Below are 25,345 nucleotides of genomic sequence, written 5' to 3'. Positions count from 1 at the left end.
TTTCTGTGTTTCTCTCCAGGTCAGGTATTGAGCGCCCATGTCTCTGGCAGGGTGGTGATGAAGAGCTACCTGAGCGGAATGCCAGAATGCAAGTTTGGCATGAATGACAAGATTGTAATTGAGAAGCAAGGCAAAGGGACTGCGGATGAAACAGGGAAGAGGTACGGGTGGGGGCTGACTGTGGGCCCCAGTTGGCACAGCTGAACTTTGTGTGTCTGTCTGCCCTGTCTTGCTCCCTTCTTATTTGGGAAGCCACTCTAGCTTTCTTAAGGGTGATTGTTCTTGTTTTACACCCTGCTGAGACCGGAACCACTTTTGTTTATAACCCATTTCCAGTAAACTAGTTGACTGTTCTCTAGTCTTGCTGCTGCTACTTCCAAATTGATAATGGTTTGAACGGGAGTGAGAACAGCAGAAGGTACAAATAGCGAATCTTGATTCATTCCACTCAACATTCCGCTATCGTTGGCTTGGCCAATTAGCAAACTATCCTAATATGTGAGCCTGTAAATTAAGAGCCATGAAATTGCGTCCCTTCCCGCTGGGCTAGCTAGTCTGTGGAATGAATGGGAGTGGCGGGGTGGAATAATACCGCAACCAGCATTGGTCTGCTTCTCCCTCCACGTGTCAGCTTCAGCTAAAGCATAGCTGTCTGTGGTCCTGTCAGTTTTCAAATGGACCACCGGTGCAGGCTGACTGGCTCTGAGGCCCTCCTTACTCCCTGATAACCACTTTTGTTAATGAATTCTTTTTTTTTCTTTTTTTGTGTTCTGCTGACTCCAGTGAAACAGGAAGGTAGATAACCTGCTTACTGCTGTGTGCACGCACTCCTCACCCCTTCCCCATCTTTTTGCTTTGTGTGACTTGTGCATGTGCCACCATCTTTAGACACTTCCACACAGGTCATGCCTGTGATTGAAGGGTGAGCTGCCACTTGCCTGTTCTAGGGAACAAAGCCCACTACGAAGTGTTGCTGTCCCATCAGGCTGGTCTGGGGACAGTCCTGCGCAAGCTGGGCGAGTTTCATAGGGCATTATAGTAGGGGTTACTACTCCTGGCGAAGGCTGTGGTTGGCTTCTTGCATTTAGCAGAGTAGCCAGATGGCACAGGAACTCCTTCCTCCTCCCAGGTATGAAAGCAGGTGGGGAAGCCCATGAGAGAAGTTTGAATAGGAAGGTGAATCTAAATATGGTTTTATCATGATGACAGTGGGCAGAGAAGTAAATTCATTGGGCTGTGGGAAGTTAAGAACGCCCACAACCCGGAAGCGTTTCCGGAGTGCGCATGACCCCCGGATGCACAGAAGCACTCAAATCGCACTACTTCTGGGTTTTTTCTTTTTTGGGGGGTGGCATTCGTGTTACACACGCCCGTGTTACGTAGCGCGATCTGGAACAGATTGCGTGCGTAACACGGGGTACCACTGTATGTGTGTGTGAGAGAGTGCGCCTGAATTTCAAGGAGATATTCCCAGTAGAATGCAAGTGACAAGTTGCTAAGCGAAGCCTTTACCAAACCCTTTCACCAAAACATATTGGCCAGGCTGCTCAGCTCTTGAAACAAAGCCTGAACCATATAAATATGAAGCAAGCTGTTTCCTATGCCCATTCCATGTCTTGGGCACCCCCTTCTGTACCCTGTGGCCCAGAAGCAACCCTTCTGTACTCTGGCACACCCTCCTTGAATGACGTCTGTGTCTTGAGTGTCATTCGCTTGCTCCCATTCAACACTTGCACTAGCCAAGAGTTGCAATGAGATCTTGGTGGTTTTGGATTGTTCCTGGAGTTTTTCCTCTACAAGTGGCTGTGGGGAGCCTCCCCTGCCTCTTTCAGCAAAGGTGCAGAAAAGTGAGACCTTGCTGGATGCTGTAAGTCAACACTAAACTCCAGTGACTTTGCTGATGTTTTAAGCCTGCTAGAGAGGAAATTGTCTTGCCCCCAAGTACTTTCTGGTACATGGAAATGCAAAGGTTGGAGGGCAAAGGGCTCTTTCTGCCTTGTGCTGCTTAATGGTCTGAAAAAAAACCCTCTTGTAGGGTTGTGTTGCTTCTTCCACCCAAAGGGCTTGGGCAGGGCAGACTGGACTCCAGTCTGCCAGATGAAGTGTTATGGGCAGAGCAGGAGTGAGCCTTGTATAGCAATCACTGGTGGGCTGCTGGGGAAAAGCCTATTACTTGAGTCTTGGTGGATAGCCAAACAGCCCTACTGCCTGTGAGGGAATCTGTTGGCTCCAGTTGCTCTCCTCTCTGCCTCGTTTCCTTCATAATTCCTCCTGTGATGGCAAAGTGCTCTGTAGAGTAGTCTCATTGCAGCTGATAGCCTGAGTACTGCTGCAGCCTCATATGCATGCCAGCAAGTGCTTCTGATTGTGACTCTCCTTGTGTTCTTGTGCCGTAGTGGGAAGCAGTCGATTGCTATTGATGACTGCACCTTCCACCAGTGCGTGAGGCTCAGCAAGTTTGACTCGGAGCGGAGCATCAGCTTCATACCCCCAGACGGCGAGTTTGAACTCATGAGGTATGGCTGGTGGGAATAGGCTGCTGCACAGGTTGGCCTCTGCCTTGGCTGCCATAGGGGAATCGTTGGGGGGCTCTCTGCAAGTCACAGCTAGGTATTCTTCACTTGGTCACTTGCATATTTGAGTACAGAACTGGCCCAAGGGGTGGAGCTTGTAACTGTATTGCATTGATCGTGGGGTAGTGATGATTGACACTCTTCTGCTTGAGACATTGGAGGCCAAATGGTGCCTAAAGATATATAATGAAGGCACCAGGTAAACCTTCTACAAACGGGGTGCCACTGCAGAAAAGGCTCGTTCTTGTGTTGCTGCCCTCTGGACCTCTTGTGGAGGAGGCAGATGAAGAAGGGGCTCAGATGACAATTGCAGGGTCTGGGTTGGTTCATATGTGGAGAGGTAGTCTTTGAGGTATTGCGGTCCTGAGTGGGCTAAGGCTTTATAGGTCAAAGCAAGCACTTTGAATTGGGCCCGGAAACTAATTGGCAGCCAGTGCAGTTGGGCTTTGAAGGAAAGCCCTGTTTCCCTCTCCCCAATAAATGTGCATAAGCTCCACTGTTCTCGGCACCTTTTTTGCATGCTGGAAATAGATGTGGCTGCCTTTTCAGGTTTTTAAATTGCTTTTCCATTTAATTGTTCTGCAAAGTAGACAGAGAGCAGTTTTTAACCTAACTGTATTAACACCTGCTCTGTCCATTATGTCCTATTTCCTTTCAAAAGCTAACAAGTGGTTTAGCATTAGGCTGTGTTTCAGATCAAGTGTCCTCTCAAGGAGAGGATTTGCAAACTGTGGCATGGCCACCCTCTGTTTCTCTAAGCGAAAGCATATGGGTTTCTCTTCTTGTCACCATCCAGCGGTCAGACACTGGGATGCCTTCATCTCCATCCACTAAAGGATATTAAATCTTGACCCTCAGGTATCGAACCACTAAGGACATTATCCTGCCCTTCCGTGTGATCCCCCTGGTGCGGGAGGTGGGCCGCACCAAGCTGGAGGTGAAGGTGGTGATCAAATCCAACTTTAAGCCTTCCCTATTGGCTCAGAAGATAGAGGTAAGTGCAACAAGGGCATCAGGTTTGCACAAGACGCAGCAATATGTTGTAGTGGTGTTGGGAGGGGGCTTCTGTGGAAGGAGCCAGTGTGGTGTAGTGGTTAAGAGCAGTAGACTCGTAATCTGGTGAACCGGGTTCGTGTCTCCACTCCTCCACATGCAGCTGCTGGGTGACCTTGGGCTAGTCACACTTCCTTGAAGTCTCTCAGCCCCACTCACCTCACAGAGTGTTTGTTGTGGGGGAGGAAGGGAAAGGAGAATGTTAGCCGCTTTGAGACTCCTTCGGGTAGTGAGAAGCGGGATATCAAATCCAAACTCTTCTTCTTCTTCTTCGCCTCCAACTTGTTAGCCTATGAAAGATGGGGGCAGGGGCTGTTCTCCCTGCTTTTCCCTCTTGGTGCCTGAGTATAGATGCTGCCAGGCCTTTGCACAGCCTTGGCTTTTTCTGAAGATCAGAGTGCCATAACTGTCCTTGGATATGATGCAGGTTTTGGCTGGATATGTTTGCACTGCAACAGAACCACACCGCTAGTAGCTTAGCATGGCTAGAGTCTTTTGGCATACATTTCACTATCGATGGCAAAGCTAGCTGCTCCTTATGTGTCCTGGACTGTTTGTTGACAAATGGGAAAAGTTCTGTTGAAATGACAACAGAAGTGACATTTCTGTTGAAATGGAATCCAAACTACCGTATATACCCGAGTATAAGCCGACCCGAATATAAACCGAGGCACCTAATTTTCCCACAAAAACCTGGGAAAGCTTATTGACTCGAGTATAAGCCGGTTCACCTTTGCGGCTGTGGAGGAGGAGGAGGAACGAGCAGCCCGAAAGCAACCCTTTGGGCTGCTCCTTCCTCTTCTTCCTTTGCCAAGTTTGCATTTATGTGAGCAGTTCAGGAATGGAACTGCTGCCTGGGGAGAGTAAAGAACCGCCGTTCTTGTACACTTCTTAAGGAATGGTTGACTGGGGAGAGCGGGTGGCGGCACAAGCGGAGAGAAAGGGCTTCTTTCTTGCCACCCCCACCACCCGCCTCACTCGAGTATAAGCCGAGGGCAGCTTTTTCAGCACAAAAAATGTGCTGAAAAACTAGGCTTATACTCAAGTATATATGGTACTTCTGTCTTCCAGGTTCGAATCCCAACACCTCTTAACACAAGTGGCGTTCAGGTCATCTGCATGAAAGGGAAGGCAAAATACAAAGCCAGTGAGAATGCCATTGTCTGGAAGTAAGTCCTTTCACACTTCTTGATCTAGGCAACTGTAGCCTAATAAGGGTATTGGTACTCTCGCAGTTCTCATACTCCCCTCCAGGCTTACCTGATTTAGAGAACAGCTTCCTCTTTATTCCCTTTTCTCATTTCTTAGAATTAAGCGTATGGCTGGAATGAAGGAATCTCAGATCAGCGCAGAGATAGAACTGCTTCCCACCAACGACAAGAAGAAATGGGCTCGGCCACCGATCTCCATGAACTTTGAGGTATGAGGGCAGAGTCTTTTCCTAGATGGCTGCTGAAGCTACCTATGAATTATTCCAACTCCATGCAGGGGCAGCATCACTGCAAAAGCAAAGGTGCAGTGAGCACAGGCATTAATTTCTTGTACGCCCCTGTTTAACAGAAGTCATTTGTCAGTGAAGAATCTTTCACCATAGCTTTTGTGTGTGTGTGCCCCCAAAGGTTCTGCTTATCACTATAGGACTTTTCATCCTGATTACCATTATGATGCAAGTTTAAGAAATCCCCTGCAAACCGAACTGCCATGCTTTCTGTCTTCCTACGGGTTGAAAAGCTGGAATGAGAGAGTCATTAGCTTCCAAAAGCCATGGTACAGTGGGGGAGGGGAAAAAGTATTTGATCCCCTGCTAAATTTGCCAGTTTGCCCTGTGACGAAGAAATGACCAGTCCATAATTTTAATGGTAGGTTTATTTTAGCTGTGAGAGACAGAATAACAGGAAAACCCCCAGAAACCCAGAAGACAAAAGTCAGAGATTGATGTGTACTCAAGTTGTACTGAAAGCAAAATTTGCACATTCCTATCGCAGTTCAAGGTGGTATTTCAGCTAATCATTAGCTACTTATGTATGTCCCTCCTGGGCAATAACAGGATCTGGCAAGCAACTTGTTTATTTAAATCTGTTTCCCAGTTGTGTGCTTCTGGGTAACAGCTGCAGATTTCTTACTGGAATTATTAAAGAGTAGCCAACAGTTTGGCTTTTGACTTAAGGAGATCTTCAGAATTGCTGAGGTGGTAGAGAACTAAAAAAGACTCCTGCTATGAGCAGTTTCTTCAGTGCTGTATGATGGGGTGGGCAGGCTGTAGGCTTATTTCTGCTCTCCATCCTTGCTCTCCTTTTGCACAGGTCCCATTTGCACCATCCGGGCTGAAGGTGCGCTACCTGAAAGTCTTTGAGCCAAAGCTGAACTACAGTGACCATGATGTGATCAAATGGGTGAGGTACATTGGCAGGAGTGGAATCTACGAGACAAGATGCTAGCCCTCAGCAGCCAGCTGGCTCCCTCTTCCCCAGCCTCCCTTGGTCTCAAAGTACAATTGAAGAGCATCTCTCTGGCCCCTCCTCCGTACAGAGGCTGGAAGCTAGACTCCTGCAGCTTCTCTGGAAAAAAGAACACTGGCGCCTGCTCTGGCTTCAGTCACTGTTGGAGTTTGCAGCTGGCGGTGGGCGGCTAGAGAGCCCCCCCCCCCCCTGCCACAGCTCACCTCTTGCTTCTGTCCCAAGGGTATAAAAGGGCCAGTCTAACCACCACCCCCTTGTGGTCATTCTAGGGAACATCCACCACCATGTGATAAAACCCTCCTCTTCTGTTGGTGTCACTACTTGCATCATATCCTATCCTAGTATTTTTGGAAGTTCTTGTGCATATGTACTTGTAGAATAGGCCTGAAAACCATAGGCTGGGCAAACCTTGAGTTGATTCTGGCTCCTGTGCTTGCTATTGCTGTTGTGATTGTTGCTGTGCAGCCAGAGTGGGGCTCACACTTCCCCTCCCTCTTTGTTGTGTAGAGTCCTTGATAAGGAGCCCTGCTCTGGGAAGGTTTGTGACCAAAAAGGCTGAGGGTTGGCATCTGCTCCTTGTTGGGCTGGGGTGGGTGGGCATAGCAAAACATTTCAAAGCCTTGGGGCCCTGTTAACGGCTGGCAAAGCCAGCACCTTCCCCTTCCCCACCCCCAATCAGAACTACACCCTCCTCCAAAAAGTAAACCCAGCAGGCACATGAGGACATGTCAGCTTGTCTTTAAAAATCTACAGGTTTTGTCCTCTTAATTTGGAACTGGCCAGTTACGCAATTCCTTGCCTTCATTCTCTTCTCTCTCCCTTGCCCCCGCCCTTTTTCCTTTTGCCCAATCAGTTTATGCTTTCATTTCCCAAAATGCTTTTGGGTCAATAGAAATGCTGCTGCAGCCCACAGTCCTCTGCTTCTGATAGTGTGGTCTACCATTTTGTACACTTGTGATTTGTCCAGTTCTAAACCCAATAAAAGTATGTAGAACCAGCTTGTCTGTAAGTGGTGCTCTTATTAGGGGAGTCATGGGTTGGACTCATCACCAGACTTTGGCTACCCTGTGCTCTAAAAACTGGGAAGGGACCAAAGCTGCATCCCAGTGCATTTGCCAGTTGTTGGCCTACTGCAGAGCTTTCCGAACTCATGTTGGTGACACTTTTTAGACATGCATCATTTCACAACACAGTAACTCAGTTTTACTAGCAAGCAAGAGGTTAAACTCCTTAACCCCTTTCCAGCCCTTGGAGGACCGTGGAGAGCATTAGCGCGACACACTTACACACTGCAGCTGACACACTAATGTGTCGTGACACACAGTTTGGAAAGCTCTGGCCTATAGTGTCAGCAATTAAGCTGTATTTTTTCAGCCTTGCAGTCATTGCCTACAATAGAGGAGGGAGAGCAAAGCCTTGACAGCATGGCACGCGGGACCACTTCTTCCTTGCCGCCACAAAACTGCCATAAATACACACTCCTGTTACTGACACACAACTCTCCCATCTACAAAGGTCATTGCGTTAAAGTACAGAGGTTTCTCTGCTAAACAATCCCCACATGTCTGCTGTGGAGTTCTTGCCTGGTGCAGGGGGTTTCTGGGAAGGGGGCTTTGTCGTAGCTCATCGACTTCACACTGCAGCCCACCCCTCCCTTCATAACAAGTGATTGGTAGAGGTGGAGAAGAGGTATTCTGAGTAAAGTGTTTTCGTTATTATCACACTGATGGGAGTCATATCCAGCACATGCTGTGGTTTTTCAGAGAGTATTAGCCTTGGAAGCATTAGCTTTTGCTCCAATGTTAGTTTTTGCTTCACTATCGAAATCGGTCAATAACTTTCTCAACAGTGGAAACTGCCTATGAAACCCAGGCAGCCTGCAGGGCATTCTCTGGAGATGGCCAGAATGAATTCTATTGTGTCCTGGACCCTGCAAACCTGAAACCTTGAAGAGGATTTTTAGTCGAAGCTCACTTTGCACTTGGAAAAGGATTCTCTTCATATAACTTTGCTATAGGGCAGCCTTCTCCAACCTGGTGCCCTTCGGGCTCTGATGCAGGCTGCTTTAGTGGTTTACCAGCTCAACCTTCCTATTAGTATTTTTGGGTTTAGTGGCAGTTCACTGAGCCATTCCCCCCCCCCTGCTTTTCCAGGCAAGCCAGAAAGTGGATGCTGTCATGAATGGATTCTGGATTCTGCAGCATCATAGAAGGCTCCAGTTGAAAATGTTGCCTTGCTGCTGTGAAGGAATTTCACCACCAGGGGGATTTATGCTCTGTGAAGCCTGCCAGCACTCTTTGAGCAGTGGGTGGGTGCATATGCTTCTCACGGCAAATCTAGCCTGAAAGGTATATGGCATAGGTGATTGGCAGATTACATGAATATAAATATCCAGCGTATCGGGTCAAGGCCAGCTAGAGTGGACAGAAACAATGTGGTTCATCTCATTGATTGCATCAGCCTGTTTATGGGGAGCCCTTCATAAGCCACTTTTGCAGGCAGGCTTACTCTGCCAAGGGCATTGTCAGATGCCTAGCAGGCTACAGTCTATAGCTGCCTTTGGCTAGTTGTGAGAGGTGCCCGATGAATGGCCAGACAGCTTGTGGATTGCAGTGGTTCTGCTGGAAGGGGAAAGCTCAGTAGACTTGTTGTTCAGTCGTTCAGTCGTGTCCGACTCTTCGTGACCCCATGGACCAGAGCACGCCAGGCACGCCTATCCTTCACTGCCTCTCGCAGTTTGGCCAAACTCATGTTAGTAGCTTCGAGAACACTGTCCAACCATCTCATCCTCTGTCGTCCCCTTCTCCTTGTGCCCTCCATCTTTCCCAACATTTTCAGTAGACTAGAGCCTGCTTATCTTTCGTTGCACAGCTGCCGCCTCAGAGAGTAAGCCAGTTGTGTCTTTACCACCTAGTAATAGCTGCCTCTACTTCCCTCTCAACTCCTAGCCCACCCAGATGGGAAGGAATACAGGGGTGCCCTAGGAAATACTAAAATCCTGAGACAATGCACCCTGCGTTTCCCAGCCAAATCCCTCTCGCTAGGCACAGAACCAGCCTACCGCACCCTGTCTTTCCCAGAGATCAGAGCACTGGCTGTTTTTTGTTTTGTTTTTTACACCTGCAATCTTACGCTCCTATAGCATAAGGTTACCAGATTTTTTTTCCAATGAATCCGGGGACACTTCAACTTCAATGTATTTTGTATGGGGACTGATTTGTAAATCCGGGGACTGTCCCTGGGAAACGGAGACGTCTGGTAACCTTACTATAGCATGAACTAAAGTGGCTTAGACATGTGGGAGATCACTAGATTCCCAGATTTTGACAAACTCACACTGCAGACCCCAGGAGCCAACGTACATGAAGTTTTATGAATAATGGAAGGGAAGAAGGCAAAGGGATAAGGCAGGTGGTTTTTTTTTTTTTGGTTTTTTTTTTTTTTAAAGGGAGTGTTATGGCTGAAAGCTACCTGATAAAAACTGGCTTCTCAGATTATTCACAAGCATTATAGCGTAGATGGGCATGTTCTGATGGTTGAGAGCAGATGATGGACCCCAGTAGTAGGGACGGAATCAGACCCTGATGCGAGGAGCAAGGAATAAGGCGGCAACTCAGATTTAAAGGGCTTTCTCTCGCACATTGGTTTGAGTGGTCAAAAGGAGACTAGTGCCATTCAGAGCTTGTGTCACATTTGATGTCTTTGGTGGGAAGGTGCCAGACACACCTTGGGGCAGATGGAGCTGGTTATTTTTCCAAATTTCCTGCCAGACAGCAATGGAAGGACAAGAGACCAGGCTCGCTCTCTTTTTGTCACAGTGGTTATTTTAGAGCCCTATGCTGGGGAGACCCAAATTCAACTCCCCTCACATCCATGAAGTTCACAGGCTGACATTGGACTAGTTACTCTTAGTCTAACTTAGCCTATCTAGTGACCATAAGTATAAAAGGGTAGGGGAATATATAATAAATTAAATAAAAATGGAATCCAATGACTTCCTCACCAACAAACTGGCAATCTCACTTCCAGGCTCAAGTGGCTTTATTTACATTTTCATGATGATTAACTGTTAGCATCAGAAAGAAGTTGAATAAAAACAACTAACCGCTTCCGACTCTGTCTCCTTCTTACAGCGAACACTTAGTAACTTTTCTTAAGTGCCAAACTAGGAATAGGCTAATTTCATCCACCAAAAACCTGTTTTTAATATTAAGCACCAGAAAGTTAAGAGTTCCCATTATTTCAAGAAGTGAAAATCCGGACACAAAAGTTGTTGAGCTTTTGGGAAGCTTCTGCCATGGCTCAGCATCAGTATCACTAGCAAGGCCTCCTGCTACTTGTGAGTGGGGGAACAACTTTTAGGTACTTTTGCAAACTTGGAACTTTAAATTTAGCAGGGCTGGTGCACCAGATGGAGATGGGACTCTTTCCTTCCTTAAAAAAAACAAAACAAAACATGTCAATTTATCACAGCTCCTCCATGGCTCCTATATTTTAGGTCTGGTCCTAACTCCACTGTGATGAGTTCTCAGTCACAGAGGGGCCTGGAAGAAGAGGAGGTGGGGTTAAAACAGTGCAGGAAGCGAGAGGGGCTTTAAAAAACAGCACATAATGCCCTCCCACCTCAATGCAGATTTCAACCAGAGTTGTTGCACGCAGGCCAAAGCAGCACAAGTCTCGCTTGTCTGTAGTGTTCATTCTGGCCTGGGCAGCTATTCTGGGACAGTAAGAGGCAGTGTGCAAGTTCAGAGTAGGAAACGGCAGGCCTTTGCTGAGCAAGAGGGGCTGCACCAAGAATATGCTGCACTCTCCAAAAGCTGCTGGCTGGGTACTCTGCTTGGAACTGCAGCCCACACAGAGGCCCCGAGGACTTCTGCATGTGGCAAGTGCTTGCACAGGCCGAAAATGTGAACATGGGACGCTGCCCTGTATTGCACCAGAGAATTCATCCATCTGTCAGTGTCGTCTACACTACTGGCAGTGGCTTTCTAGGTTTTCAGTTGGGAATCTTGCCAGTCCTGCCTAGAGGTGCCTTGCAATGCAATTGACATCTTCTGCATGCTTAACACTAAGTTCTGCAATCCTTTCCTTCCACACCACTGAGGTCTGCTGGAGGACAGTGCCCCCTTCTGTCCTAATCGCAGCAGCGTCGGTACTGTACTTGCTAACTGCTAACAGTTGCTTCTGCCTCCCCTTCTAATGTTTTCTTTGGCATGCTTGAATCTCTACTGCTGGTTCCTCCAACAGCAACTCCATTTGGTTTAGCCCCAGAGCTACGTCTGGAAAGGGGAGAGCCTTGTGACAGTTGGAGCACTGCCAGTGGTGAAGGCCTGGAAACACGGGTGCGTGGATAGGCCTTGCCAGACTCTCCCTTTCCCTTCAGACAGAAACAGCAGCAGGTAAGATTAAGGAGGGCATCACCAGGGCTGCAAGACAAGATGCCTCTCATGCCTGGGAAGGTGGGGTAAGATGTACTCTTTGCATGAAGGATGGCGACCAAAACACTGAATTCAGAAGCGAAACAGAATTAAGGCTGTAAGCTGAGTTACATCTACTTCAGTTTTGCATAATGCATGTTCTGCATTTTTGGAAACACTTGTGTTCATGATGCTCCTGTTCCAGCCCTCTTGCACCTTCACCCTTCGAAAGCCTCAGTAGTAGTAGTAGTAGTAGTAGTAGTAGTAGTAGTAGTGGTAAAGGGAAAGGCACGCTCATCTTGCTCTATAGGCTGAGGGAGCCGGCGTTTGTCCACAGACAGCTTCCGGGTCATGTGACCAGCATGACTAAGCTGCTTCTGGCGAACCAGAGCAGTGCACGGAAACGCCGTTTACCTTCCCGCCGGAGCAGTACCTATTTATCTACTTGCACTTTGACTTGCTTTCGAACTGCTAGGTGGGCAGGAGCTGGGACAAAACAACGGGAGCTCACCCTGTCAGGGGGATTCGAACCACCGACCTTCTGATCGGCAAGCCCTAGGCTCTGTGGTTTAGACCACAGCACCACCCTTCCAAAGCCTCAGTAGTAGTAGTAGTAGTAGTAGTAGTAGTAGTAGTAGTAGTAGTAGTAACAACAACAACAATTTATTATTTATACCCTGGGTGGCAGCTTTAAGTCTGTAGGGAGGCAATAAAGAGTTCTATGCTTGGTCCGCCAGAAGATTCGTCAAGCTCTGCAACCTGCCACATGATGAATCTTGGAAGCTCAGCTAATACAGCCAACAGCTTTCTGTTGTTTTGCTTCTGACAACTGGTACAATCAAAAGAACCTTGTCTGCAAATGTTCCAAATGGCTTTTGCAGTTAGGCCCATCCTCCCTGAATTTGCCTGAATCTATCAAGGAAAGAGCAAATACAGTAGTGCAGTGTTTTTCAACCACTGTTCCGCGGCACACTAGTGTGCCGTGAGATGTTGCCTGGTGTGCCGTGGGAAAAATTGTGTTTATTTGATTCCTATTCAAGAGAATTACTTTATATATAGTCAATATAGGCACAGAGTTAAATTTTTTAACATTTTCTAATGGTGGTGTGCCTCATGATTTTTTTCATGAAACAAGTGTGCCTTTGCCCAAAAAAGGTTGAAAAACACTGCAGTAGTGGCTGTCACCACACCAGCTGTGGCAAACTGCGGGGTTGCCCCAGCCTGGTGGTTGAGCATCTGCTTGGCATGCAGAAGGCCCCGGAGTCAACACCCTACATCTCAAGGGAGGGCTGGCAAAGATTCCCCATCCGCAACCACAGAGCCATCGCCAGTCCAAGCAAACACTCCTGGGCTGGGTGGCAGCTTCCTGTGTAATTCCATACATTTGTTATGCCTTGTGGTTGTGGTGCCTAGGAACTGGGATCTCGGTGGTTCTCTGGATCGTAGGGAAGAGATGGGAGTTCCAGCAGGCGCCTGCTTTTGTTCCTGTATATTTTGGACAGATGGATCCAATCTGGCGAGGCTGGGGGCTGGCCGTCTTGTGGCAGCAGCGGGGCTCCTTTTTGCAAAGCTGCACATCTTCATGGGGTAGGCGGCAGCGATGGGCGAATCCTAGAGGCCCAGGACGTCGGCAGGAGTGGCTTCCATGCAGAGTCCTGGACTTCCTTCAGCTCCCAGACCCCCCGTGTGCCCCAAAATGTCAAAGTGGGGCTGGGCAGCAGCAGCAGCCGCTGGAGCAGCAGTTGTATTTGTTCTGCTTCCCGCAGCTCCTTGGATTCTGCAAGATGTGGAGTCAGAGGTGAGTTAGGGGGGCTGTGCTTGGCAAAGGGAAACTGATGGAATGCGGTTGACAGGAATTGAGGGAGGGAGGAATTTAGAGGGGGGGGTCTCTTCGCTGTTAGATCCGAGCAGCTTTCTACAAGGGGTTGCAAATTAAACAATAAACAGTTCCACTCAAGTTCATGGTGGAGGGAGGAGAGGTTGCAAAGGGGACTGGTCAAAGGTAAGACCTTTGCAGGGGCAATCCTAGGCATGCCTGCTACTCAGAAGGAAGTCTCACCGAGTTCCGTGAGGCTTACTCCCAGGTGAGTGTGCACAGGGCTGCAGCTTCAAATTCCTTCTTCCACGCACACTTCCCTCCCCTCCCTGGTAGTTTCTCACAAACCCCTTTTCCTCGACAGCCTCAATTTGCTGGAGTCAGAGAGGTGGGAGGCTCTCAAACGGTGGGTTAGGAAGGTGGGTGAGGAATTTCTCCACATGGCAGCTGGCCAGGAAGAACAGCATTTGTATAGCTTGAGGTTAAGGGGAGTAGTGTGTGTGTGTGTGTGTGTGAGAGAGAGAGAGAGAGAGAGAGAGAGAGAGAGAGAGAGAGAGAGGAGAACATGGGATCCTCCAAGTTTAAGACTACTAGAACGGGACTTTTCAGCTGGAACGGCTCAAAAGATTTGCTGAATGGCCTCCCCTGCCCTTGCTTTTTTGCAGGGGGACGAAGCAGCCCAATCTGTTGTGGCTTCTGCTCCTTGGCAACCCAACAAAATCTTCACCAGAAGGAGGCGCTATGCAATCAACCCTCTAGGCTACAAATGGGACCATGTGAATCTGACCTACAAGTGAGCATGTTTGTTTGGGGTGGGGGAAGCAATAGCCTGGTTATTGCAGGCTTACTAAATACAGTGTCACAGGGCAAGTTATTGTTATAAGAATTTTTTTTAAAAAAATTGGAGCTGTTTTTTGAGCATTCATCCTGATTTGCTTGTGAAAAGCTTCCATGGGGGTCTAATGTTGTCTGTTGTTCACTAAGCATTTGTTCTGATTTGTTTTCAGGGAAGTTAAATGACAATGAACATTTGTTGTGATTTGCTTTTGCAGCAGTTATACATCTTATCATCAGACTATTTCACCTCTTTGATTCCATTTCTCCATCACTTTCCTAACTGCAAAAATCCCATTTTTTGTGTGCCAGAGTGTGAAAAAAAGTGAGCCGGGAAGGGCTGGGCGATGGGCTCCGTGGGGTGGTGAATGCTTCCCTCTGTGAGGGAGTCTTCCCAGACCTGCTTAAAGAAGCTGCTATTAACCTGCTTCTTAAAAAACCATATTTGGACCCGGCCAATATGATCAACTATTGCCCAGTCTTAAATCTTCCAATCTTGGGCAAGGTGATTGAGCGGATGGTTGCTGAACAACTCCAGACACACTTGGATGATGCGGACCACTTGGATCTCTTCCATTCGGGATTTAGGCCTCATCATGGGACTGAAACTGCCTTGGTTGTGCTGGTTGATGATCTCTGGTGGGCCAGGGACAAAGGTGAAAGCTGTTTCCTAGTTCTGCTGGATCTCTCAGCGGCCTTTGACACCATTGACCATGACATGCTTCTGGACCGTCTAGAGGAGTTGGGAGCTGGGGGCACTATTATACAGTGGTTCCACTCCTTCCTCCTGGGCCATGTCCAGAAAGTGGTGTTGGGGGATGAGTGTTGAGACCCCTGGGTGCTCGCTTGTGGGGTACCTCAGGGTTCCGTCCTCTCCCCCATACTTTTTAACATCTATATGAAGCCACTGGGAGAGATAGTCAGGGGATTTGGGCTGCGTATTTATCAGTATGCGGAGGATACCCAGCTCTACCTCTCTTTTAAATCAGAACCAGTGAGGGCAGTGAAGGTCCTGTGTGAGTGTCTGGAGGCGGTTGGAGGATGGATGGCAGATAACAGATTAAGGTTGTATCCTGACAAGACAGAAGTATTGTTTGGGGGGGACAGGGTGGGCAGGTGTGGGTCTTGAACCGGGTAACTGTGTCCCTGAAAGACCAGGTGCGCAGCCTGGGAGTCATTTTGGACATACAGCTGTCCATGGAGGCACAGGTCAATTCTGTGTCAAGGGCGGCTGTCTACCAGCTCCATCTGGTACGCAGGCTGAGACCCTACCTGCCCGCTGACTGTCTCGCCAGAGTGGTGCAAGCTCTGGTTATCTCCCACTTGGACTACTGCAATGCGCTCTACATGGGGCTACCTTTGAAGGTGACCCGGAAACTATGCAGCAACTAGACTGTTGACTGGGAGTGGCTGCTGGGACCATATAACACCAGTCCTAAAGGATTTCAATAGCTCCCAGTGTGTTCCTGAGCACAATTCAAAGTTTTGGTGCTGACCTTTAAAGCCCTAAATGGCCTCGGCCCAGTATACCTGAAGGAGTATCTCCACTCCAATTGTTCAGCCCAGACACTGAGGTCCAGCTCCGAGGGCCTTCTGACGGTTCCCTCACTGCGAGAAGGGAACCAGGCAGAGGGCCTTCTCGGTAGTGGCACCCTCCCTGTGGATTTTGCCACTGGTATGTATGGCTAGACTCGATGGTTTTTTGCGCGTGGGGTGGTGGTAACGAGACAGTATTCATATTTCAATGAAAGTGCTGAGGTTGTTATCACGAAAGAGAGAAAAAGAGAGGTGAGTAGCATCACCAAAAAAATACTGGCTAGACTGACCATTTGAGGATTGTATCCTCCCTACAGCACCCCCTGGTGGTGGAAGAACGTGCCAGCACAATAGTTTGAAATCACCCCAGTCTTCCGTTGCTCATAATGTTCCTGGTTATGCTTTTCCCCTGGCTTGCTCTCTGTACCGCTTTCTGGCTGCAGGATTGTACAGTTCCCCAGCACCCTCAACAAGGCGGACACCGAGCGAGCCATAGTGAGCGCCTTTCGCATGTGGAGCGATGTTTCTCCCCTCAGCTTCCGGCGCTTGGCCCCTACCCAGCTGGCAGACATCACTATAGGTAGGAGCTGTATAATGAACCCGTCCCTAATGCAATATTATTGTGTCAGGAATACGTTGCCCAAGACACCTGCCATTGCGCACCAGTCTGGAGGGGCCACTGCTCCAATTCTGCCCATTGCCCCATTCCCTTACTGTCAGTCATATTCCCACCAGCTCCTCTGTCACTGTAGAGAGCAGTTTCCTAGTTGCTTTTCATATTCCAAGTGGAAAGTGAAGCTGTTGCTTCCGGAAACGGTTTTGAGGAGCAGGTAAGAACCTCAGGCGCTCCCAGCTGCTGCATCAGTGCAAAGGCCCTTCTAGTCCAGCATCCCTGCTCTTGCAGTGGCTGAATAGATCATTGAAATCACAGAACTGTAGAGTTGGGGGGGACCCTGAGGATCATCTAGTCCAACCCCCGTAATGCAGGAATATGCAGCTGTCCCATACATGGATCGAACCTGCAACCTTGGCGTTATCGGCACCACGTTGTAACCAAGTGAGCTATCCGGGCTGATGCCTATGCAAAGCAACTGGCATTCAGAGCCTTACTGCCTTTGATGGGGCAGGTATATCCTAGAAGGGGTTACGATCTTATTGTCCCCAAGATCTATTTCTGCATATCACATATGTGACTGTAGTGGTGCCATTTTGATTTTTATTCCACATGTGAAAACGCTCAAGGTTGGGACTGCCCTGGAAGTATTAGAAAGTGCCTGTGATGGTGCCCAGATGCAGTGGGTCTGGGATGCTTTGTGCTCCCAGATGTGGATTTAGCCCAGCACAACTGGTTCCCCTTCCCTGGGCGCAGAGCTGAGGGAAGTGCCACGGGGCCTTGCAACTATGACACATGGCGTGTGCAGAATGGAAGGCGAGAGGCAGGGGGAACGGGACACGGCGACCAAATTTTAACCTTGCACAGGGCACCCCTGAAATTTGAAAGACCGAAGTCCGCCCCTGGTGCTGCTCTACCTCCTCCCCCCCCCCCCCCTTGCTACTGTTTTAACATCTCTTCCAAACTGCTTCTGGCATAACCCAAAGAGCGGAAGAGAGACTTCCCCTGGCAGATTTATTACATCTGGGCTAGTTGGAGAAAGTTCAAAGGAGCTCAGCTCAGATGAAAAAGGCAGCAGAGGGGATGGAGGACACATAGAGAGAGGCAGCAGGAGTGGGATTTATTTAGCTCGGATGCAGGAGTGTGTGGGAGAACAAGGGAAAATGTTAGTCTAAATGGGTGAATGTTACTTAAACAGAAGGGCTGTAGGAGAATGACTTGTGTTCTTCCTGATAGCTCAGTTTGGTAGAGCATGAGACTCTTAATGTCTGGGTTGTGGGTTCAAGCCCAGCAGAATGTTCCTGCATAGCAGGGAGTTGGACTAGATGACTCTTGTGGTTCCTTCCAACTGTGCAAATTCTAAGATTCTATGTTTGTGGCAGTGGCCCAAAGGGCCACAATCAATGCAATAATGTGTACCCCTGTAAATCCTTGAGTGTGCTTCTAATAGAGACGTTATGGTAGCCTGTCACTTTAAGAAACTGCTGATTTTGCAAGTTGCTCCTGCCCCCCTGCAATTGGGGCAGAAATACAGCTAATATGTAAATCACAAAGATACAGCATAAAGCTAGAGCATAAGTTGCTATATGATGCAAATGGCTACACGGACGTAACACAGGTTCCCAACATGCACACTAACACAATCTATTCATGCAGGGTCATAGCAGAACACAGTGGGAATCAGACCTTAGTCAGCAGAAACAGCCAATGCTTATGCATATGATTGGTCTAAGAACTTAAATGAGGTAATGGTGTATATGATTGGTGTAAATTGAAATGCTTTGTTTGAAACTTTATAAGTGCCACTGCCCAGAACACTGGGCGGGGTTGCAACCTTTGCAGAGCTATCCCATTGTAACCTATTGCTTTGCAAATAAACAACGTTGGACTCATAACTCCTCTCGTTTCTGAGTTTTGTTGGCGTAAACTCAGGAGATAAGCTGTTTTCTGGCTTACTTCATGTTTAGTTGGAATCTCCTTTCTTGTAACTTGAATCTATGGGTTCGACTCCTCACTTCTGCAGTTTACTTGATGGTATTAGATTGGCCTAGGACTGCTGGGAGCTGCTGTCCGAAACACCAGGTTGGCAAATCCTCTGCCAGGTTCTCTCTCTCTCCTTATCTTACCTTGCCGGATTGTTGGGATAAATGACAGAAACTTTTGTGCACTGCGTTATGGGAGCAAATGCTAGCAATAACCAAGCCCTCCGTCTTCTTGGCTGCCGCCGAGCAGGTTTCTACACGTTCAACCACACCGACTGCTGGCTCTCCCCGCTGCACCCATGCTTCGATGGGCTCAACGGGGAGCTGGCCCATGCCTTCCTCCCTCCCCGCGGCGAGATCCACTTCGACAATCATGAATTTTGGATTCTGGGACGCTCCCGCTTCAGCTGGAAGCAAGGTACTGTGCACAAAGTAGCGGCTACACGTTTTGGTGAGGGCAAGAGAGTGTATGGTTTTTGCTATGGGGTGGGGAGAAAAATGTGGCCCCCCGGGGCCTCTCTAGCTGGCCCTTGGAGAGGAGGCCACGCCCCCTCTTTGCAGACCACAACTCTGCATCTGCCTGAAATGTCTTTGCCTAGCTGTGATATTGCCTCTGACTTATCTGAACAGAAGGAGTCGCTGTGTGTAGAAACACTTGACTTTTGTGCGGCTTGAATGCACCTTACTGTACAAAGCAGGGGTCCACATTCACCCCATGTCAACTCTCCAGGGGCCACATCCAGCAGTGGCTCTTGCACACTTACACAGACACTCAGATATGCAGCCCACCTGCTGCCCCCATGCAGATCTGTTGAGGGGAGGGCTGAGGGCTGGAACCTAACAACACCACTGTTTTGAAATATTAAGTGGTATATTGATGCTTTTCAATAAACAAACATTTGGAAGCCTAGAGGTTCTCCATCCCTCTCAGAAGAAAGTGAGACTGTGGGGATGTTGTTCCAGGGGTTTGACGAGATCCTGCTCGTCATGTGCGAAAATGATCAGTCTCACACCGGTGTGGGTTGCAAGAGTCTGATAATTCAAGGGCTGCAAGAGCCTTTATTTATGGGGCAGCAACACAAAAGCATACAGGAAGATTTCACCACATTTGGACTACATTATTGCATCAGCCAGGGATATGGAAGTGCCATATATGGGTAGGGTGGACTTATTTTTGCTTACGTAGCTTAACATGCTATGTCTACGTAAATCAATGGGCCTCTGTGTATGCAATGTTCACTGCGCCCAGTAGGTGCGGTACATGTTCTTCCTGATAAGGGCGGTACCCCAGTAGGCACGGTGCACATTGGTGCATGGTCTTCCTGATAAGGGCGGTTTGTGGCTTTGTGTCATATACGCCTAAACGGAAATTTTCCCTACAGGGGTTCCTGTAACTTTCTGCATGGGCTTCTTTTTGGAGCTGGCAGGGAATGGTGGCAGAGGAATTCCACTCCTCCTCTTCTTTTTCTCTTTGCCTTCTCTCTTTGGCAGGCGTCTGGCTGAATGACCTGGTGCAAGTAGCAGCTCACGAGATTGGCCATGCCCTGGGGCTCTGGCACTCCCGGGACGCCCGCGCCCTCATGCACCCCAACGCCACCTACAGTAGGACGTGGCGCATCGGCCAGGACGACGTCTGGGCCATACAGCGGCTGTACGGTGAGGAGCACACCTGGCAGGCGGTTGCAAACCAGTAAGCTCCAACATCTGGTACCAGTAGACTTCCCTGTTCAGCTTGGGAGCAGCTGCACTGCTACGGGGCAACTGTCCTGTGCAGAGATTGTCACTCCTTTGCTCATGCCTCACCTTTTCTCGGGTGCTGAAACAGGATGGGCTGCCGCCGGTTTCACAGTATGGATCCTACATAATATGTAGGATAAGCACAGGGAGAATTCACAACAGATGTTATATATAACCCTCCTAGATTAGCTCTGTAGTGGGTTTGTTAAACTATAAAAGCAGGCAGCTGTAGGCCAGAGATAGAGTCAGCAGTCCATCTCACAGACTTATGCAGCTGTTTCTGCTATCAGAAACCTTTTAGCAAACTTTCCCAAGCCCCCACCCCCAAACTCCAGTTTTGATTTCTGCCCAAATTAAACTGGTTTCATCCCTCTTAGCCCTTAATCTGAGCCCGACTTTCAGCTCCAGGAATTGGCAATGCCTCTCCAGTTGGCCTGGGATGGTCTGTTTTGGACTAGGTTGCAAGAAGCCTTTGAATAGTACTGTATGTCTGCAACTGCTGTTGGGCCAGAGCTAAAAGACGGCACTTGTGAGGTTGGATGACCACATAGGAGAAGTCATGTTAGTCTGTTGTAGCAAAAAATATTGTGGCACCTTACAGCCAAACAGGTTTATTATGGTTTTATAGAGCATATCAGAGGCTCTGAGTACCAGTTGCTGGATATCTCGAGTCAAGAGTTGTTGCACTCAGGTTCTTTGCATTGAGACATCTGGTTGGCCACTGTGAGAACAGGATGCAGGAGGACTTGATGGGCCTTTGGTCTGATCAAGCAGGGTTCATTTTCTTATCTTAAGTTGGCAGGTGTTATATACACACAGGTGTAGAGAAAAACAACTTAAATAGTGAAGGCAAGTGAAAATGAAATGTAAGGATTACATCAAAGCTTAAATGTGTGCAAAAATAAGAACTGTGAGTTAATCAACATTTGTGGTGAGATGGAAAACTGTGAGAGAAGTGACTAGTGACTAGTGACTAGTGGGGTGCCACAGGGTTCTGTCTTGGGCCCAGTCTTATTCAACATCTTTATCAATGACTTGGATGATGGGCTTGAGGGCATCCTGATCAAGTTTGCAGATGACCCCAAATTAGGAGGGGTGGCTAATACCCCAGAGGACAGGATCACACTTCAAAATGACCTTAACAGATTAGAGAACTGGGCCAAAGCAAACAAGATGAATTTTAACAGGGAGAAATGTAAAGTACTACACTTGGGCAAAAAAAATGAAAGGCACAAATACAGGATGGGTGACACCTGGCTTGAGAGCAGTACATGTGAAAAAGGATCTAGGAGTTTTGGTAGACCACAAACTTGACATGAGTCAACTGTGTGATGCAGCAGCTAAAAAAGCCAATGCAATTCTGGGCTGCATCAATAGGAGTATAGCGTCTAGATCAAGGGAAGTAATAGTACCACTATATTCCGCTCTGGTCAGACCTCACCTGGAATACTGTGTCCAGTTCTGGGCACCACAGTTCAAGGAGGATACTGACAAGCTGGAACGTGTCCAGAGGAGGGCAACCAAAATGGTCAAAGGCCTGGAAACGATGCCTTATGAGGAACGGTTTAGGGAGCTGGGTATGTTTAGCCTGGAGAAGAGAAGGTTAAGGTGACATGATAGCCATGTTCAAATATATAAAAGGATGTCATATAGAGGAGGGAGAAAGGTTGTTTTCTGCTGCTTCAGAGAAGCGGAAACGGAGTAATGGATTCAAACCACAAGAAAGAAGATTCCACCTAAACATTAGGAAGAACTTCCTGACAGTAAGAGCTGTTGGACAGTGGAATTTGGTGCCAAGGAGTGCGGTGGAGTCTCCTTCTTTGGAGGTCTTTAAGCGGAGGCTTGACAGCCATCTGTCAGGAATGCTTTGGTGGTGTTTCCTGCTTGGCAGGGGGTTGGACTGGATGGCCCTTGGGGTCTCTTCCAACTCTAGGATTCTATGATCACTATTTAAGCCAGAATGGACAGAAATGAATTTCTTCATATATTTTAATCCAGCTCCTCTACCCTTGCAACTTGAAACCACCTCTGCTCCCTGAAGCCAGATCTATTTCAACCAGGGCATAGGCACAGCTGTTTTACGTGTGACCCCCTCCCCCTCCTCAATTTGCAGGCTGTGTGGATGAGAAGAGGCAGTGCCAGCTGTGGGCCAAAAAGGGCTTCTGCACACACCAACGGCGAGCCTTCATGAAGAAGCACTGCCCCAGGATCTGTAATGCCTGCTTTGGTGAGCTGCTTGCTCTTCTTCCTCTGCAGCGGGCTCTCTGGTTTTTTTTTTTTTTGAAGGGGGGAGTGAGGGTTTGTCGTGCAAGAGCTCCGAATCAGCTTCAATTACGTAACCTGAATTTGAATCCCACCCCAAAATAGCAGCAGTCGTTTCTGTCTCTTTCTTACAGAGCACCCCACGGCCACCACCGCCTCCTCCCTGCCTGTTCGGCCGCCGCGCGTTCACACCAGATACATCTCCAAGGGCAAAGTCATCACCTTCCGCTGTGGACTGAACTCTTCCAGGCTGCACTTGCAAGCCAGGTGAGAATCCCTGTGGAGCCAGTGTGGTGTAGTGGTTAAGAGCGGTAGACTCATAATCTGGTGAACCGGGTTCGCGTCTCCGCTCCTCCACATGCAGCTGCTGGGTGACCTTGGGCTAGTCACACTTCTCTGAAGTCTCTCAGCCCCACTCACCTCACAGAGTGTTTGTTGTGGGGGAGGAAGGGGAAGGAGAATGTTAGCCGCTTTGAGACTCCTTCGGGTAGTGATAAAGCGGGATATCAAATCCAAACACTTCTTCTTCTTCCCTGTGTGTATTCTCAAGCAGACTGTGCAATACTGGCCAGTGCGGTAAATAATGTTTGCCTCCTGACCTGAGCACGGTGCATGTTTCTTTTAGTGCTCTGGAGGAGTGAGAAACCCTGTGATTTCTCTCCCACCCAGCCCAAAGGCTGCAGCAATCCAGCCACTTGCCCACTTCCCTAACCCAACTTCTCTCTATGGCCAGTGGGACCATATGGTGGGCCTGAGGTTGGGGTGGTAAGAAACGGGGTTGGAGGCAAGGTATAGGAGAGACATCTTCCTTCACTGCATGCTGAGAGCACAGTCCGAAACATAGCTGTCAAGTTTCGGATTTGAAAATAAGGGACCAGCAGCCTCACCTATCCCGGGGATAGTCACATGGCAGTGGTGGGCGGAGCCAGAAGCAAAAGTGGGCGGCACTGGTGTGAACGTGCGCAGTAGGCTTACTGTATTTTGGAGATGCTGCCCGTGGGCTACGACACCTGTAAGCGCGGGAAATGGCTCCCGCTTTCTTTGAGGCTGCAAGGAGGCGAGGTCTTCCCAGTCCCTGGCCAGCAGGGGGAGGGAGAGGAGCTGCTTCCTTTGAAAAAACGGGAAATTAAAGGGATATAAAAAAATAAGGGATAGCAGCGGGAAACTGCTTGAAATAAGGGAGATTCCCGGCGAAAACGGGATACTTGACAGCACTGGTCTGAAATAGGTTCCAAAACATTCAAAGCAAGCCTGGGAACCTTTTGTTATAAGAATTCTAAGGTCCCCAAATATAAAATAAGCATTCATAAATGTACAAGGCAAGCGCATGCATAAATATATGAACCACGTGTCTGAAATAGTACAGGAGTGCAATCCTGAAGCCATTTTGTCTCTCCCAAATTGACCTCAATATATTTCTCTGCAAGGAGGGAGGAAATGAGGAAATCCTTCCCTTTGTCTTTTTGCTTACAAATCCTGTCTTAAGGGCGCATTTGTGTATGAATAGGGTGAGCCTGTGACCTGGACTCAGGAACTAAAAGTATTAATCATCACAGTGGCGTGGGGGGGGAGGCAAGGGGGTGGGTTGCCCCATGTTCCAAGCTGGAGGGGGTAACACTCTGGGCGGCCCCCCCACGCGACACCCAAGCCGAGCCCCACGGACACCGGGAAAAAGCCATGCTCAGCGGCAGGGCTCCCAAACCTGCTCGGCGTGCACTTTGCTATTTCCAGCTCGGGTGCCACTCGGTGCTTTGCTTCATTCCTTCCTGCTCGGGCTGCGGGCGGAGGGGAGGGGCGGGCTTCTCTTGGGCAGCTGACGCCCCTCCCTGGCTCGCCTCCGCTCGGTAGCACGCATGCACAGCGTCACTACGCATGCGTCGAACGTAGCGATGTTGCGCATGCACGCTACGGAGTCACTCCGCCCCCGGGTTTTCCGCCCCGGGTGGCGAAGCGGCTTCCTCCGCCCCTGCCCATGCCTACCCATGAACTAAGGTAACTGGTCTTTGCTTGCTGTCACTTATGGCAAGTGTTAAGGTCTTATTGTTTAATAGGTTATTAGTTAATATAAGGCAAGGTTACTCATTTTGTAGGTCCAGAGCACGAGGCTGTTAGCCTGCTCATCGATAAACACACAGCAATGTAGGAAAACGAGAGTAGACATAAGCTAAAGGGTGGAGTGTTCGCTCCAACCCGCAAGAACTGGACGCAATATTTAACTCGCAATTACCAGTTACTGCCGTGAGCACCAGACCTCAACGTTACCACATGTGGATAAGTCCCTAATGAAGCAAGGCGCTGTTAGGTGACAGAATACATATGGGAGGGTAGTCCCACAGTTCCCTAGCCTGAAGTAGGGAAGTGTGCCACCCTAGCATGTGAAATGCAGAGGAGCAGGTGGATGTGGTTTTGGTGAGGATGTGAATTGTGTGTCTGAGCTAGTCTGACTCCTGCCTTTTCCTGCTTCCAGCTGGTATAAAGATGGGGAGCCGCTCTCTCACTCGCTGCCGGGCTTCGAATTGCTGCCCAGCCAGGATTTGCGAGTCGTCGCCAATGAGTTCAGCGAAGGGAGGTACGCCTGTTTGATCCGCCACGGCAGCAGGACTCTCCGGGTTAATTCCTGGCAGATAAAGCTCAAGCCCAGAAGTCCTTTGCCTCCCATGATGGGCGCACGGGGGAGAGCATGAACAGGAGCAGAATTGTGTGAGGTGTGTGTTGGCACTACTCACTTGGACCAGGCATGGCACCAGCCACTGCAGCCTCTGGACTCACCTGCTCTGTTGCCAGATATATTGATTCGGGACACCCTGTGGGGGGCTAACATGTCCAGATTTTGGCACAGAACCTGGATGATGTGTTATTTGTCTTCTGAACCCACTGGGTTTTCACCCAGTCACATCCAGAGGCAATAAGTTGAGTGTGTGTTGCCCCACTAATTTGGGTTACAGGTAGGTAGCCGTGTTGGTCTGCCATAGTCAAAACAAAATAAAAAATAAAAAAATTCCTTCCAGTAGCACCTTAGAGACCAACTAAGTTTGTTCTTGGTATGAGCTTTCGTGTGCATGC

At 48.8% G+C, this 25,345-nt stretch overlaps 2 protein-coding genes across 5 annotated transcripts in view; both read left to right on the top strand.

Moving 5' to 3' along the window:
- The window catches only part of AP2M1 (adaptor related protein complex 2 subunit mu 1), a 28,731-nt gene extending 21,648 nt beyond the window's left edge, over positions 1-7,083 (top strand). For 2 of the 4 annotated variants that reach the window (XM_033150838.1, XM_033150837.1), the window contains 7 exons: positions 20-161; positions 784-795; positions 2,397-2,516; positions 3,432-3,567; positions 4,698-4,795; positions 4,935-5,046; positions 5,930-7,083. In XM_033150838.1, coding sequence (XP_033006729.1) covers positions 20-161; positions 784-795; positions 2,397-2,516; positions 3,432-3,567; positions 4,698-4,795; positions 4,935-5,046; positions 5,930-6,064 — 755 coding nt within the window. In that variant the 3' untranslated portion in view covers positions 6,065-7,083. The remainder of the gene's footprint in view (positions 1-19; positions 162-783; positions 796-2,396; positions 2,517-3,431; positions 3,568-4,697; positions 4,796-4,934; positions 5,047-5,929) is intronic. The other 2 variants (XM_033150840.1, XM_033150839.1) reach the window with 1 other exon arrangement.
- Positions 7,084-13,927: 6,844 nt separating this feature from the next.
- Positions 13,928-24,987, top strand: LOC117047558 (matrix metalloproteinase-23-like). Its single transcript, XM_033150834.1, has 7 exons — positions 13,928-14,111; positions 16,132-16,268; positions 18,534-18,701; positions 19,775-19,939; positions 22,134-22,247; positions 22,417-22,549; positions 24,750-24,987. Exons 1-7 carry the CDS (start codon positions 13,954-13,956, stop codon positions 24,964-24,966), a joined length of 1,092 nt encoding a protein of 363 aa, XP_033006725.1. The 5' UTR covers positions 13,928-13,953; the 3' UTR covers positions 24,967-24,987.
- Positions 24,988-25,345: the final 358 nt, after the last annotated feature.

This window comes from Lacerta agilis, chromosome 5, assembly GCF_009819535.1.
Source record: "Lacerta agilis isolate rLacAgi1 chromosome 5, rLacAgi1.pri, whole genome shotgun sequence".
In the NCBI taxonomy this organism is placed as follows: Eukaryota; Metazoa; Chordata; class Lepidosauria; order Squamata; family Lacertidae; genus Lacerta; species Lacerta agilis.
This window is presented reverse-complemented; position numbering and strand designations above follow the sequence as displayed.

What these genes read in the sequence shown, in the direction of transcription:
- LOC117047558 (XM_033150834.1), top strand. Translation starts at nt 13,954, where the DNA reads ATGGCCTCCCCTGCCCTTGCTTTTTTGCAGGGGGACGAAGCAGCCCAA. An exon ending in GCTGGCAGACATCACTATAG is followed by an intron (nt 16,269 to 18,533) that starts GTAGGAGCTGTA and finishes GCCGCCGAGCAG; the next exon opens with GTTTCTACACGTTCAACCAC. An exon ending in GGCCATACAGCGGCTGTACG is followed by an intron (nt 19,940 to 22,133) that starts GTGAGGAGCACA and finishes CTCAATTTGCAG; the next exon opens with GCTGTGTGGATGAGAAGAGG.